At 41.7% G+C, this 13,879-nt stretch overlaps 1 protein-coding gene across 1 annotated transcript in view; it reads left to right on the forward strand.

The window, feature by feature from the left end:
- Window positions 1-13,879, forward strand: part of ABI3BP (ABI family member 3 binding protein) — a 317,415-nt gene that overhangs the window by 59,513 nt on the left and 244,023 nt on the right. Inside the window, exon 3 of the mRNA XM_078851501.1 lies at window positions 8,374-8,553. Within this exon, the coding sequence (XP_078707627.1) occupies window positions 8,374-8,553 (180 nt within the window). The remainder of the gene's footprint in view (window positions 1-8,373; window positions 8,554-13,879) is intronic.

Raw genomic sequence — 13,879 nt, forward strand, 5'->3', positions numbered from 1 at the left:
CGCCATAAACGTCTCCCCCTTACTCTCACAGATATTGTGGAGCACACAGCAAGCAGTAATAACAGTGGGAATATTGGTTTCGCTGAGGTCTAAGCGAGTCAGTAAACTGCGCCAGCGTGCCTTTAAACGTCCAAATGCACATTCTACCACCATTCTGCACTTGCTCAGCCTGTAGTTGAACAGCTCCTGACTACTGTCCAGGCTGCCTGTGTACGGCTTCATGAGCCATGGCATTAAGGGGTAGGCTGGGTCCCCAAGGATACATATAGGCATTTCAACATCCCCAACAGTTATTTTCTGGTCTGGGAATAAAGTCCCTTCCTGCAGCTTTTGAAACAGACCAGAGTTCCTGAAGATGCGAGCGTCATGCACCTTTCCCGGCCATCCCACGTTGATGTTGGTGAAACGTCCCTTGTGATCCACCAGAGCTTGCAGCACTATCGAAAAGTACCCCTTGCGGTTTATGTACTCGGCGGCTTGGTGCTCTGGTGCCAAGAGAGGGATATGGGTTCCGTCTATAGCCCCACCACAGTTAGGGAATCCCATTGCAGCAAAGCCATCCACTATGACCTGCACATTTCCCAGGGTCACTACCCTTGATATCAGCAGATCTTTGATTGCATGGGCTACTTGCATCACAGCAGCCCCCACAGTAGATTTGCCCACTCCAAATTGATTCCCAACTGACCGGTAGCTGTCTGGCGTTGCAAGCTTCCACAGGGCTATCGCCACTCGCTTCTCAACTGTGAGGGCTGCTCTCATCTTGGTATTCATGCGCCTCAGGGCAGGGGAAAGCAAGTCACAAAGTTCCATGAAAGTGCCCTTACGCATGCGAAAGTTTCGCAGCCACTGGGAATCGTCCCAGACCTGCAACACTATGCGGTCCCACCAGTCTGTGCTTGTTTCCCGAGCCCAGAATCGGCGTTCCACAGCATGAACCTGCCCCATTAGCACCATGATGCATGCATTGGCAGGGCCCATGCTTTCAGAGAAATCTGTGTCCATGTCCTGATCACTCACGTGACCGCGCTGACGTCGCCTCCTCGCCCGGTATCACTTTGCCAGGTTCTGGTGCTGCATATACTGCTGGATAATGCGTGTGGTGTTTAATGTGCTCCTAATTGCCAAAGTGAGCTGAGCGGCCTCCATGCTTGCCTTGGTATGGCGTCCGCACAGAAAAAAGGCGCGGAACGATTGTCTGCCGTTGCTCTGACAGAGGGAGGGGCGACTGACGACACGGCTTACAGGGTTGGCTTCAGGGAGCTAAAATCAACAAAGTGGGTGTCTTTACATCAAGGAGTATTTCAGGCAGGACTTCACGGAGGGTTCCAATAAGAAATGGTGCACCTAAGTTATCGTTCTTATTGGAACAAGGAGGTTAGCCTGGCCTCTGATTGATACATGGCTAGATTTACCTCGCTGCACCTTCTCTGTGAGTGACTGCAGTGTGACCTAGAGGAATGAGTCCCCTAGACAGGGGATGAGGCAAATGAGTACAAAACAAATCTGGTCTATTTCTTGTTTTGACCCACTCCATCTATCTTTTACATTTTTGGCTGGCAGCAGACGGTGCAGAAGGACTGCATGCCATCCACATCTCATGGCTGCTCGGCAGAAGATGGTACAGTACGACTGCTAGCAGTCCGTATCGCCTGCCTGCTCACCATAAGACGGTTTAATAGGACTGACTGCAGGACTAAAGAGAATGACCTGGTCAAGTCACTCCAAATTTAGTCCCTGCGCCCATGTCTGCTCAGGCGCTCCCAGCCGACGTGGCCAGGAGCACCTCGGACATGACGATGACGGCTACCAGTCGTACTGTACCGTCTGCTGCCACAAGGCAAGGGGTTGCTGCTACTGTGTAGCAATGCCGTACCGCGTCTGCCAGCACCCAGGAGACATAGGGTGACGGTTACCTGAGCGGGCTCCATGTTTGCCGTGGTATGGTGTCTGCACAGGTAACTCAGGAAAAAAGGCGTGAAACGATTGTCTGCCCTTGCTTTCACGGAGGGAGGGAGGGAGGGAACGGGGGCCTGACGATATGTATCCAGAACCACCCGCGACAATGTTTTAGCCCCATCAGGCATTGGGATCTCAACCCAGAATTCCAATGGGCAGCGGAGACTGCGGGAACTGTGGGATAGCTACCCACAGTGCAACGCTCCGGAAGTCGACTCTAGCCTCGGTACTGTGGAAGCGCTCCACCGAGTTAATGCACTTAATGCACTTAGAGCATTTTCTGTGGGGACACACACACTCTAATATATAAAACCGATTTCTAAAAAACCGACTTCTATAAATTCGACCTTATTCCGTAGTGTAGACATACCCTTTTTCTAACAGCTGAATTATCAACTAGTAGAGAGAGCTTTAAGAATGGGAGAAGGCAGGGGTAGAGAGGGAACAAGGAGTGTGCTTCAGGATCCTCTCTGCCTTCAAGGAACTACCTACTCCATGGATTAACAAGAGGGAGGAATCCCATGTGTCAGATAGTCCCCTGCCCTCCTAGAACTTGCTACAGTCACCCCAAAGTTTGTGGCATCTGTGTGTCCAAGTGCACATTACATGTTTGATTGTAATAGTAATTTTCAAAGTTTAAAGATGTGTGCACCATTTAGAAACATTTACAGATAAGCATTTGAAGAGTTATATTCCTTGCTTGCTCTTGGCTCCTGCTGCCTGTTCCTGACTGCTTATTTCTGTCAACTAGCCAAACAAATGGTGCTTCCAGGTGGCATCCTCGGACTCTTTTGGGCTGTACACTCTTTCCACTAAGCTGTTCCTTTAACATACAGTTGTTTTTATTGGACTGTCCTTTCAAAGGTCCTAACCTTGTGGATGGGGAATTCTCTCCCCAAAATGTTTTAAAATATCACATGTGGAGAAATTTTCTTTTATGATTTATGATTATAGTTAAGATATTCTTTCCACTGTATGTCATGTTGTTTTTAGCCACTGATGATCTTCCACTGCAGTGAATATTTGAATTTTTTTGGCAAGCGAGGACAGAAGGATTATATTTCACAGGTAGCTATGGGTCTGAGAACCTTCCCTTTAGTGATTACCTCAATGTAAAAGACATAGCATTTGTGTCTGTGGACGGAGGGTCAGATTTTTACTAATACATGCCAAAAGCTAATGCAAGTGAGGAAAAGGCAAGAGTACTCCACCAAAACCCAAGGTTTCACTGGGATTCTAGACTAAATTTGCCAGTAGCTGGAGAGGGTGCGGAATGCAAAAATGCTGACTTTTACTCAGCAATTGGCATGGCCATTTTGTTCCTCAGCATACTATGCTGGTCCCACACATGCAGCCAGGTCAAGGGCTCCCTGCTAGGTCTTACTGGAAAGCAGCAGGCGACACTTGGAGAACCACTCCAACACTGCCAGCTGGGCAACATTTATCTTAGGTGATTCTTCTGTGGCTGTCCGTCACTCACTCTGCCTCTCTCCCTCTATTGGAAGCAGTTTCTGTGTGGTAATTATTCAGTATCTCTGCTTAGTTCACTGATTCCCAGTCTATTGGTATTCTTGTGTGGGCTGAAAACACTGTAGTTTGTTCTCTCTGGCTTATATAATGTATACTCAAATTCACTATGAAAAATGCCAGTGTACTATTTACAAGAATGTTATTAAATATAATGTTTAATATTTCATTATGTGAACTAGCTTCACTTGTGGTTTATTTTTTATAATGTGTATGAAGAAAAGTGAAGATGATGATGATGATGATGGCATTAAGTGGAAGTTAAGCCATGTTGAGACAAATTATTCAGTGTTCATGAAGAAAAGCTGACCTTTTGTTGTGGCAGAGGTGAAATGGGAGTATAACAATAAGCTGACTCTTTGATCGTTATTCTTCTCATAACTAACATCTGGTGAAATGTTAATAGGTTTTCCTGAATCTAGATGCAGTGGAAATGCTACAGGTGGAATAAGTGCATGTGATAAAATAATCTCACAGTAATTCTGCATTCTTGCTTTGGAAGTAGTTGCTGATAAATAGGGAGGTGAATCAGAAAAATCAGTTAGTTATGGAGCATGAAACTCAGTAAACTTCCACTTGCCCAGCTTTCAGCCTCGGTTCATATTCAGAATACTTCAGGGTCCCACACATGTAAACTTCAGTTGATATCCTTTTCAAGCCCCTTTACCACGTAAACTGAAATTCCCTTAGCCTCTGACAGAATTCCTACCATTCATGTAGAGACATGAAATAGACATCACTTCTGAAACTGGATTTCAGTCCCTACAAGTGATGGTACAAATATTTCCTGGTTAATTAGGTAGGTTTCTCTGCTAGGCACCAGGCAAAGGAAGGCTGGTGCAAATGAATACTCCTAGCTGGTTTGGGATCATTATTCTCTGAGTTTGAAGTATTCAGTTGTATGTAGCACTATTCAAATGTACTCATTTCTGTACATTTTAAACAGAAAAAAAAAACCAAGGTGTTTGAGTGCTGTGATCTTTTTGCTCTATTCAGCAGGATCACATATTGGTTATCTAGTGGTTAATACAAATTAAATACCAGAAAAAAATCAGATTTGGATAGAAAAAAAGACTGTAAGATGAAATTGAGGTACTTTGTTATTAATCAATCAATAAATAAATACTTAGCACAATATTATCAACTTAATCTGTGCATTGTTCATTTTACTCTTCTCACTTGATGGTGTGTGGTACTGGAAGCAGAAAGATTGCAGTAATTGAGTACAGTATATTTTGGCTCCGATTTAAAACTGAAGAAAGCCCAATTGATTGTGCTAGTCTATTTTAAGGCTTTGTTCCTGCCACAGTGAGATCAAGGGATTGATTTCATTGTAATTGTTACATGATAGGGGAATTTTCTAGGAGAGTAAAACACATACCTGTCATGTGGTAACAGCAGGCAGGCTTCTGTGACTTACGCTATTCGTTCAGCACTGTTTAATTGGCTACATGAATGTTTATATGAGTGCTAGCCACATAGGGTGATATTACGAAGAATGGGAAAGTTGGCTCTGACTATGTTTGTACTTGAATGACAAATAGTTCTAACGGTGTGAGACCGATTTAGTGTGGATGGAGCTAATTACTCAGTCCAGGGGTTGACCCTAGAAAACCTCTGTTCCAATAGTAATGACGTTATCAATTTAATGCAGTAGATCATGATATGTAGCAAAGCACTAAATCTAAAGCAAAAGCAGAATTATTCTTGTCCATTCCTTCTAGAGGGCCCTGCTATGCCAGTATCTTTTATCTCAGAACGTTTGTGATGCTCCAATCTCCAGCCATCCCAATAAGAAAACCATGGATTTATTAAGAGAAACTGGTCAGGCTTCTAGGTTTACCAGTTGGTATCCACCCCTGGCCCTCAACTCCGTAGAGTTTCTCTTTCATAAATTTGACTAAAACTCTTTTATATTTTCTTGATTTAATTTAGTTTATCATCAGGGCTAAGGAATTACTAAGAATAAAATATTCTGTCAAATCAGAATCAAATCAAGCAAATTAATCTCAATATTGCCTTGGACTTCAATTATCAAATGAATACCAAAATATAATCAATCCTTATATAAATTCTAAAGACGAGTCTAAGAAGTTGTCCATTTGGGTATAAATCTCAACCACAAAATTTCACCAAAATCAAGTGAATTTATCATTTGTGTCTGCTTAAGAAGCTTAATACTGAAATCAGGTTATTATCTAATGTCTGAACCATAACATCAGAGCCAATGATAAAGGTTCCCTCTTAGACTTCAATTCTGGTCTGAAGGTTAATCCTTTACCCCTCACCAAACCCCCAACAGAGATGTTATCACACAGACTTTAATAGAATACTCTTCATAAGAATAATTTTAAGAATTCTTATTTACCAAAAATTACAGGTGACAATCTGAGTCTCAAGACACAGAACACACTTTATTAAATTTCTTTTATGAAACAATAATTACAGTTGTTTAAGCCTGGGGACCGTCTCTTTCTAGCATCTTGCACATGGGGTCTTTTGGTGCTCAAACATACATGCAAATACACAGCCACAGTTTCACAACTTAAATAAATACCTAGAAAAGGCCTGGACATCTCCAAGCTACTAAAGATAAGACTGGAAAAGAAAAAAAAAAGGGCGTGTATGTGAAAAGTATGATACTTAAGATGATCAGCTCTTGCAGTCTTCTTGACTTTTGCAGAGTAGGAGGTGGAAATTCAGGCAAAGATCCAGACTGGGATGTTCTACTGCAGCCTCACACTTCCTTTAATGGAGCTTTGGGGTGCAGGAGAGACTGGAAAATGGAGAGGCTTGATTGTTGATACGGTGATCTCCTTTCCTTAAGATAATCAGTCTTGGAGATTCTGGTCTGGAATGTCACTCTTCCACTGCCACATCCCCAGAATACTGGACATTCCAGGACTTCCAGGGATGGCATGGGCCTCCCCTTGCCAGCATGACATGGTGTGTGCAGGGTCACACTGCATGGGGGAAGCCATATTGAAGAGTGCATTCTTCCACAAGCATGACTTTGGATACAGTGTGTGTGATAATGCTGGCAGGGGTAGGCTGGTGTGCTCTTCAAAATGGCATTCCTTGTCTGATACTGGACAAAACTATGACAGGTTTTGCCTCAGTACTGGAAGGGGGGCAAACCGTCTACCTTAGATGGCTTATTGACCCGAAAGGCCTTTGGGCGGTGCCTTCATTTTCTGTGTACTGCACCTTTTAAATTTCTAAGAAATCTGCCTGATTTCAGAGACTGTGATCATTTTGTTTTCAGAGAAGCTGACACCTGTTCAGAGAAAATACACACTGTGCCTTCTCAAGGAGGTTTTGTTTGTGTCTGTGCTTTTTCCAGAATCTAAAATATGTCAGCTGAAAGCACATGGTTGTCCTTTTAGTGGAAGGAGACATACAGTGTTGCAAACTCTTACACTATTAGTGCAAGTCTGGCAATATTTGTGTTTGGGGTTTTTTTTCCTTGACTCTCTAGCCCCTGGAAGGAAGTGATTTCATGAGAATCTCTGCTTTTGTTTTTTTTAAGTAAGTTTTTTATCCCCCATGATTGCAGATAATCATTGAAAATGTGCCTTGAGTACAGCCCAGGGGCTCAGAAAAGGTAAATAAAAATCCAACATGTATTTTTAAGCCAGTCTCATAATTTTGGGAGAGGGGCCTAACCCATTTCTGAACATGGGGATTGGAATTAATGGAAATATAACAAGCATAACAATGAAGTGTGAGCTGAAATGGTATGTACTGAGAATTGAAACACTACCCCCGCTATCTCACACCATGACAGAAACATACTGATTGTCTGTAAAATTGATCGTTCTGTTATGAAGGTCATAATATTATGACAATAACATGATGTTCTGTGCTGCTATAAATTGTTATATTGTATGGATATTCAAGATGTTTCTCATTTTCTGTTCTGTTTCCCAGGAAAGAATAAAAATAAAAGTTTTAAAAAAATCTCCTGGTATTTTGGCCAATATAAGCACGTTAGTTCTGATGTGTAGGCCTGACTAGAAAATTACATTTTGTTTACATTAACATAAAACCACAAACAAACAAAAAACCCCAACAACAACAGCTTACTGTAATTTCAACGGGGTGTAGTTATTATTTTCCCCACACGGTTGTATCATATTCCCATGCATTGTTAAAGAAATACAGTGAACTTAAAAACCACACTTATGTACTTCCGTTGGAAATTTTTCAGCTATGGTTGTTACAGGTGATACCTAGAATTATTGAAAATAAAGGGTTTTTTTTTTAGTTTACTTCATGCATTTCACAGCAGTTAGCATGTAATGAGTTTTAGTTTCTACGCTGAAGACGGGAGCATGCCTTTCAGCCTGGGTAGACAGAATTGCGCTAGGTCTGGTTGAACTAGCGTGCCAAAAATAGCAGTGTGGTCATTGCGGCATGGGTGGCAGCACAGGATAACCACCCAAATACGGACGCTGGGAGTCTGGTGGGCTTATACTCTGACAGCTAGCCAATGTCACCACAGCCATACTGCTATTTTTCATATAGCTAGTTCAAGAAGCGTTAGCACATGTCTATCTACCCAGGCTGGGAGGCACATGCCCAGGTGCTGTGAAGACAAAATCCCATTGTTGTTTGTTGCTGTTTGAAAGACTTGCATGAAGGAGAGAGAGCATTTAAAAGAAAAATGTGAGTGTAAAACTCACAAAAGTTGGCAGAGGGCTCAAAGGCAAGTGCAGTCCCTGAAATGACGTTTAGTTCGCTTTTTGAAATGAGCTAGATTTCAAGGAGACTGCTCCTTTAAACATTTGTTGTCTATCACTAGGGTGTTGATCTCCTTTGTATTCTGATATTCTCTTAGTGAATGAGAAGATAACTCCTCACCTCTTCTTTTTCTTTCTTCCCCAGTTAAAAGACAAAACCTGAAAGTCCAGATTAACACAACTGATGATACCATTTGCATGAAATACCTTCGGCTAAGTCCAGACACCAAACTCCAAGGTTTCATTCTGGGATATGGAAGCAGCTTCTTCTCTAACCAGTATATCCCTCTGCCTTCAGAAGGAAAATCCTATGTAACAGAAGTTGGTAAGGCATTATGGTTTTGAGTGCTACTTTTGGTCAATGGACAGGGGATTGGAATTAAAAGAATGGGAATCTGTTTGCTTTTTTAGGGAGGGTGGGGTGAGTTGTGTGTGTTGTTGTTTGTTCAGGGATTTTTGAAAAGTTTTCAGATGGCAGAGGAATTGGGAGATCATTTAAGGAAGACAGGGACTGTATTTCTGGTTCTGGAAAATTTGATGTTGGTTGGCTATTTGGTTTACATGTTTTTTTAACTGCTGAAATTTCTTTTCTGACATTGGCTGTATGCATGGATTAGATAGGGTGATTTTGGATACAATTGTAGTCACCAGAGACAGCTAAGGTACCAGGGAGTCAGGTGGCTGTCAGGCTTTAGGCCCCTGTTATAGGGTTCAGAGACTCACAATAGCAACTAAAGTGGGCCATTTGAATTCTAACTCAGGAGTATAAAAGCTATTTCCTCTAAAGCTACCATCTGAAGAGGTACTGCAAAGAGAAACCCTAAGAACAGCTTGGGAGTGAACTGCAAAATTAAGGTTTATATTTGTAAATACAGCACTTGATTACTTAAATTGTAAATAAAGTCCAAACCCCAAGAAGAGGGGATGAGTTTGGACAATAAGCCATGTGTGTGTGAGAGATGTGGTAAGAATGGGAGTCTAGTCATTAACAGAGTCCTCAAAAGTTAAATATACAACATTGTTATTAGCAAATTTTGTTCATTCTTAACTAAAGATGAGACTGAACCATAAAATTTTGGTGTACCCAAAGACCTAAAAACATTGTCTTCTGTTCCATGGCCTCAGTGCACTGCAATGGGAGTGATAATTGTCATTGATGTTAGGCAAATTTAAACAGGAAATAAAATGCCAGTTTTTAACAGTGAGGGTAGTTAACCATTGCAACAGCTTAGCTAGGCATGTGGCAAATTCTCAGTTGCTTGGAGTATTTAAAGCAAGATTGGATGGCTTTCCAAAAGATTTGTTCTAGTTCATCTGCAAATTGTTGGACTACAGCAGGAATTACTGGATGAAGTTCTATGGCTTGTGTTTATGCAGATCAGATAAGATCAAGTATGTCCAACCTGGCACTGACCGCTCTAATATCAGCGTTGTGGTGAGGCTTTGGGAGGCCTAGGAGAGCATGCTGACTAATGTTGCCTTGACTCAGAAAACAATTAAAATATTGGCTTATGGCCATTTGACCTTTCTGAATGATGATCAACCCTCTGGTTGAAAAATTTGGACACCACTGGACTAGGTGATCATAATTAGTCCTCTCTGTCCTTGAAGTCTGCCCTGCCACCGTAGTATCAGAATACTTGGTGGTGTATGTTTATGGGGGAAAAGGTATCACCGTACTGAAATTCTTAAAGTGCCCCTGCTAATGTGGTTCTGGGTTCTTACAGCGATTTCATAATAAAACAGCAGAATTAAAAAAAAGAACAGAGGGCGTTTCAGTGATAACAGTAACCCCTTGGGGTGGGGATGTGCATGGCAGGGAGGGGAATGCTATAGATTTTTTTTTTTTAAAGTAAGGAGATTGGGGGGCCAACGGGATTTTGAGGGTGTGAATTCCTTCCTCTCTGGGCCACTGCAGCAAAGACATGATTGTTGTATAGCTGGGAATCAAACTCCTGAGATCTTTCTAATTCCATCACTGATTTAGAGTTTGAGTTCAGGAAAGTCCCTTACACAACTCCAGTGAAGTCAGAGTTTAACAAGTCTGAATTAGTCTCTTCGTATAATTTCTGCAAATGGGTATAATGCCTTCTGTAATTAATTTTCAGGAGTGCTGAGGCTTAATTGATGTTTGTAAAGTACTGCCGTCCTTGGGTGAAAATAGCAATGCAGTCTTCTGTAGTTCTCCTAAATTTTTTCCATTTAATAGGAATGATGCTACCTGGTGCTGTGTATAATCATATGAAGCCATGGACTCTGTCAGAGGCGGACTTCATCTGGGACAGATTGCATTTAGTAGTTGTATTTTCTGTAGCTTTTATGTGTAAGGTTAGTAGCTTATAGAGAAACAAAGCTCTCAGAGCACCTATTACCTGAGTGGTGCAGTACGTCCGAGTATCCAGCTGTATCCTAGAATTCCATAGAAGCTGTTGCTGTTACACAAGCAAGATTCTGCTCCAGTGAAGATTAAAAAAAAAAGATAAAACCCTTGACATTTATAGCATGGAATGAAATGTGCTATATGGTCTCATATATTTAGACACAACAAAGCACCAAGTCAATGTCCTTCTCAGTGTGTTTCGTTATGCCGAAGTACTGGGGAGGACCTTTCGTTTCACACCCCTCCTCCCCACACGTTTCATTGACAGATTCAAGCTGTCTACATCGTAATAAAATCCATTGAGACAACTTCTTAATGGCAATGCATCACTTAAAAGTTAAGGGAAATAAATATAAGTATACTTGTGTAATGTAACTGAAATGTAAAGTACAATATGCTGCAGTTTTAAACACTAGCATCTGTGACTTTAGGCAAACATCTTTCTTGCACAGAGCAAGAAAGAAACCAGCTGCAGAATTTGCTAGAGGGTATTGGTGTACTCCTCAGGTCTACAGTGTTTATTGATTGCATTTAAAGATAACAGATTTATGGTAATTGTGTTAACTCAGGGGCATTTCAGGTTAAAGAGATTTGAGTTATTTTATGTGCCCTATGGAGCTGTTCATTTGAATGAAAAAAGTCTTCTGTACTGCATTAAAATGGAACTCCAGGTTGCACATTTCCACCTAAGTATATAGCATTATCTTAAAGGTAGATCCTAAGTGGTATTTATCTCATGCTCAGTGCAGCTTGAGTGGGAGGTGGGAGGGAAAGGTGGTTGCAAACAGCCCCTTGATTCTTTGGCTAGCTGCTGTCATAAGTTAGAGCAGCCACAGAGCTGCTATTATGCTGGCTGGAAGGGTCCTGTGGAGACTGTTCTGCCAGCTGATTTCCCTGTGATTAGGGAATCCCCAATTAACCCTTTGAGGGCAGCTTTCAGTCCCTTTGTGCCCCTCGGGTGCTCATAGGTGACTTAACCTTGGGTTGGGATCTAACCCTTTAATATTAAAACTAATATTTGTTCATTTTAAGTTCTAAAAACAAAAAGATATGCCAATCCATAGCTTAAGACATTCTGTCAATTAAAACTACCTGCAACACTGTACAAAACAAAAGCCAGGATAATCACCCTAACTCTTTAACAAAGTCACTTACAATCTAACTAACTAAACAGACCAATATCTCATTCTGCCTGAGATCTTGTCTCATTATCTCGATGTTCCACCCCTCCCCACAGGGCTGGAAAAACAAATGAGCCTTGCTGATTGCCCTGAAGGTCAGCTGATTCAGGCTGCTTTGGAACAGAGTTGAGAGAATGAATCCCAAAGTCAAAGTGCAGTCATAGCTCATATAAACCAACCAGGTCCAATTTAAGTCTTCTGCTAGATGCAGCCATGGCAGTGTTGCTGTCAGGGTTCCCTCCCCACTCTAAACTCTAGGGTACAGATGTGGGGACCCACGTGAAAGACCCCCTAAGCTTTATTCTACCAGCTTAGGTTAAAACTTCCCCCAGGCACAAATTCTTTGCCCTTGGAGGATATGCTGCCACCACCAAATGATTTAACAAAGAAACAGGGAAAGGACCACTTGGAGTTCCTATTCCCCAAAAATATCCCCTCAAGCCCTTACACCCCCTTTCCTGGGGAGGCTTGAGAATAATATCCTAACCAATTGGTTACAAAGTGATCACAGACCCAAACCCCTGGGTCTTAGGACAATAGAGAAATCAGTCAGGTTCTTAAAAGAAGGATTTTATTTTAAAAAAAAAAGACCTTTGTAAAATCAGGATGGAAAATAACTTTACAGGGTAACAAAAGATTCAAAAACACAGAAGAACTTCCTCTAGGCTTAGTTTCAGAGTTATAAGAAACAGGAATAAGCCTCCCTCCAGCAAAGGAAAAATTCACAAGCAGAACAAAAGATAATCTAACATGCCTTGCCTGGCTTTTACGTACAATTTTTGTAATATGAGAGACTTTTAGGATGATTTATAGGAAAAGGAGTTTTCTGACCTGATGCTTCTCTGCTTCCCAAGAGAACACACAAAACAAAGCCTCCCTCCCTCCCCCCAAGATTTTAAAGTATCTTCTTTCCCCATTGGTCCTTTTGGTCAGGTGCCAACCAGGTTATTTGAGCTTCTTAACCCCTTACAGGTAAGGAAGGAATTCTAGGCTACCCTTAGCTATATGGTTATGACAGTTGCATCGGGAAAGAAGTGGTCTCTCAAGGAGGCAGGTCACAGGCCACTCGTTGCTTTAAATCTGCAATGATCAAGACCATAAATTGCTCCCAGAAGCCAATAGCAGGCAATGTGGATTGTACAGCATCATTGTATTTTCATCCTGACAAGCTGCTCCACTCACCAATAAGATAGTAAGCTTGAACTGGTGCAGAATATGACTAATAATGTTAAGGGATAGTCCTGTGTAGAATACATTGCAAGGGAATCGTAGAAGTGTAGGACAAGAACGGACCTTGAGAGATCATCAAGTCCAGTCCCCTGCACTCAAGGCAGGACTCCATAATAATTAGACCATTCCTGACAGGAGTTTGTTTAAACTGTTGTTAAAAACCTCCTATGACAGAGATTCTACAGCTTCCATAAGCAATTTATTCTAGTGTTTAACTACCCTCACAGCTAGGAAGTTTTTTCCAGTGTCCAACCTAAACTGCCCTTGCTGCAATTTGAGCCCCTTGCTTCTTGTTCTATGCTCAGAGGTTAAGAAAAACAATTTTTCTTCCTCCTCTTTGTAACAACCTTTTACACACTTGAAAACTGTTATCATGTCCCCTCTCAGTCTTCTCTTCTCCAGACTAAACAAACCCAATTTTTTCCTTTCCTCATAGGTCATGTTTTCTAGACCTTTAATCATTTTTGTTGCTCTCCTCTGGACTTTCTTCAGTTTGTCCACTTCTTTCCTGAAATGTGGCTCCCAGATCTGGACACAATTCTCCAAATGAGGCCTTATCACAGAGTAGAGCTGAAGAATGACTTCTAATGTTTTGCTTACAACGCTTCTGCTAATGCATTCCAGAAAGATATTTGCTTTTTGGCAGATTCATATTTAGCTTGTGATCCACTATATCACTCTCATCCCTTTCCACGGTTCTCCTTCCTGGGCAGTTATTTCCCATTTTGTATGTGTGCAAATTGATCCTTCCTAAGTGGAGTATGTTGCGTTTGTCCGTATTGAGTTTCATCCTATTTATTTCAGATCATTTCTCCTGTTTGTACAATCATTTTGAATTTTAATCCTATCTTCCAAAGCAC

The sequence above is a fragment of the Lepidochelys kempii genome, chromosome 1, assembly GCF_965140285.1.
Source record: "Lepidochelys kempii isolate rLepKem1 chromosome 1, rLepKem1.hap1, whole genome shotgun sequence".
NCBI classification, from domain to species: Eukaryota; Metazoa; Chordata; order Testudines; family Cheloniidae; genus Lepidochelys; species Lepidochelys kempii.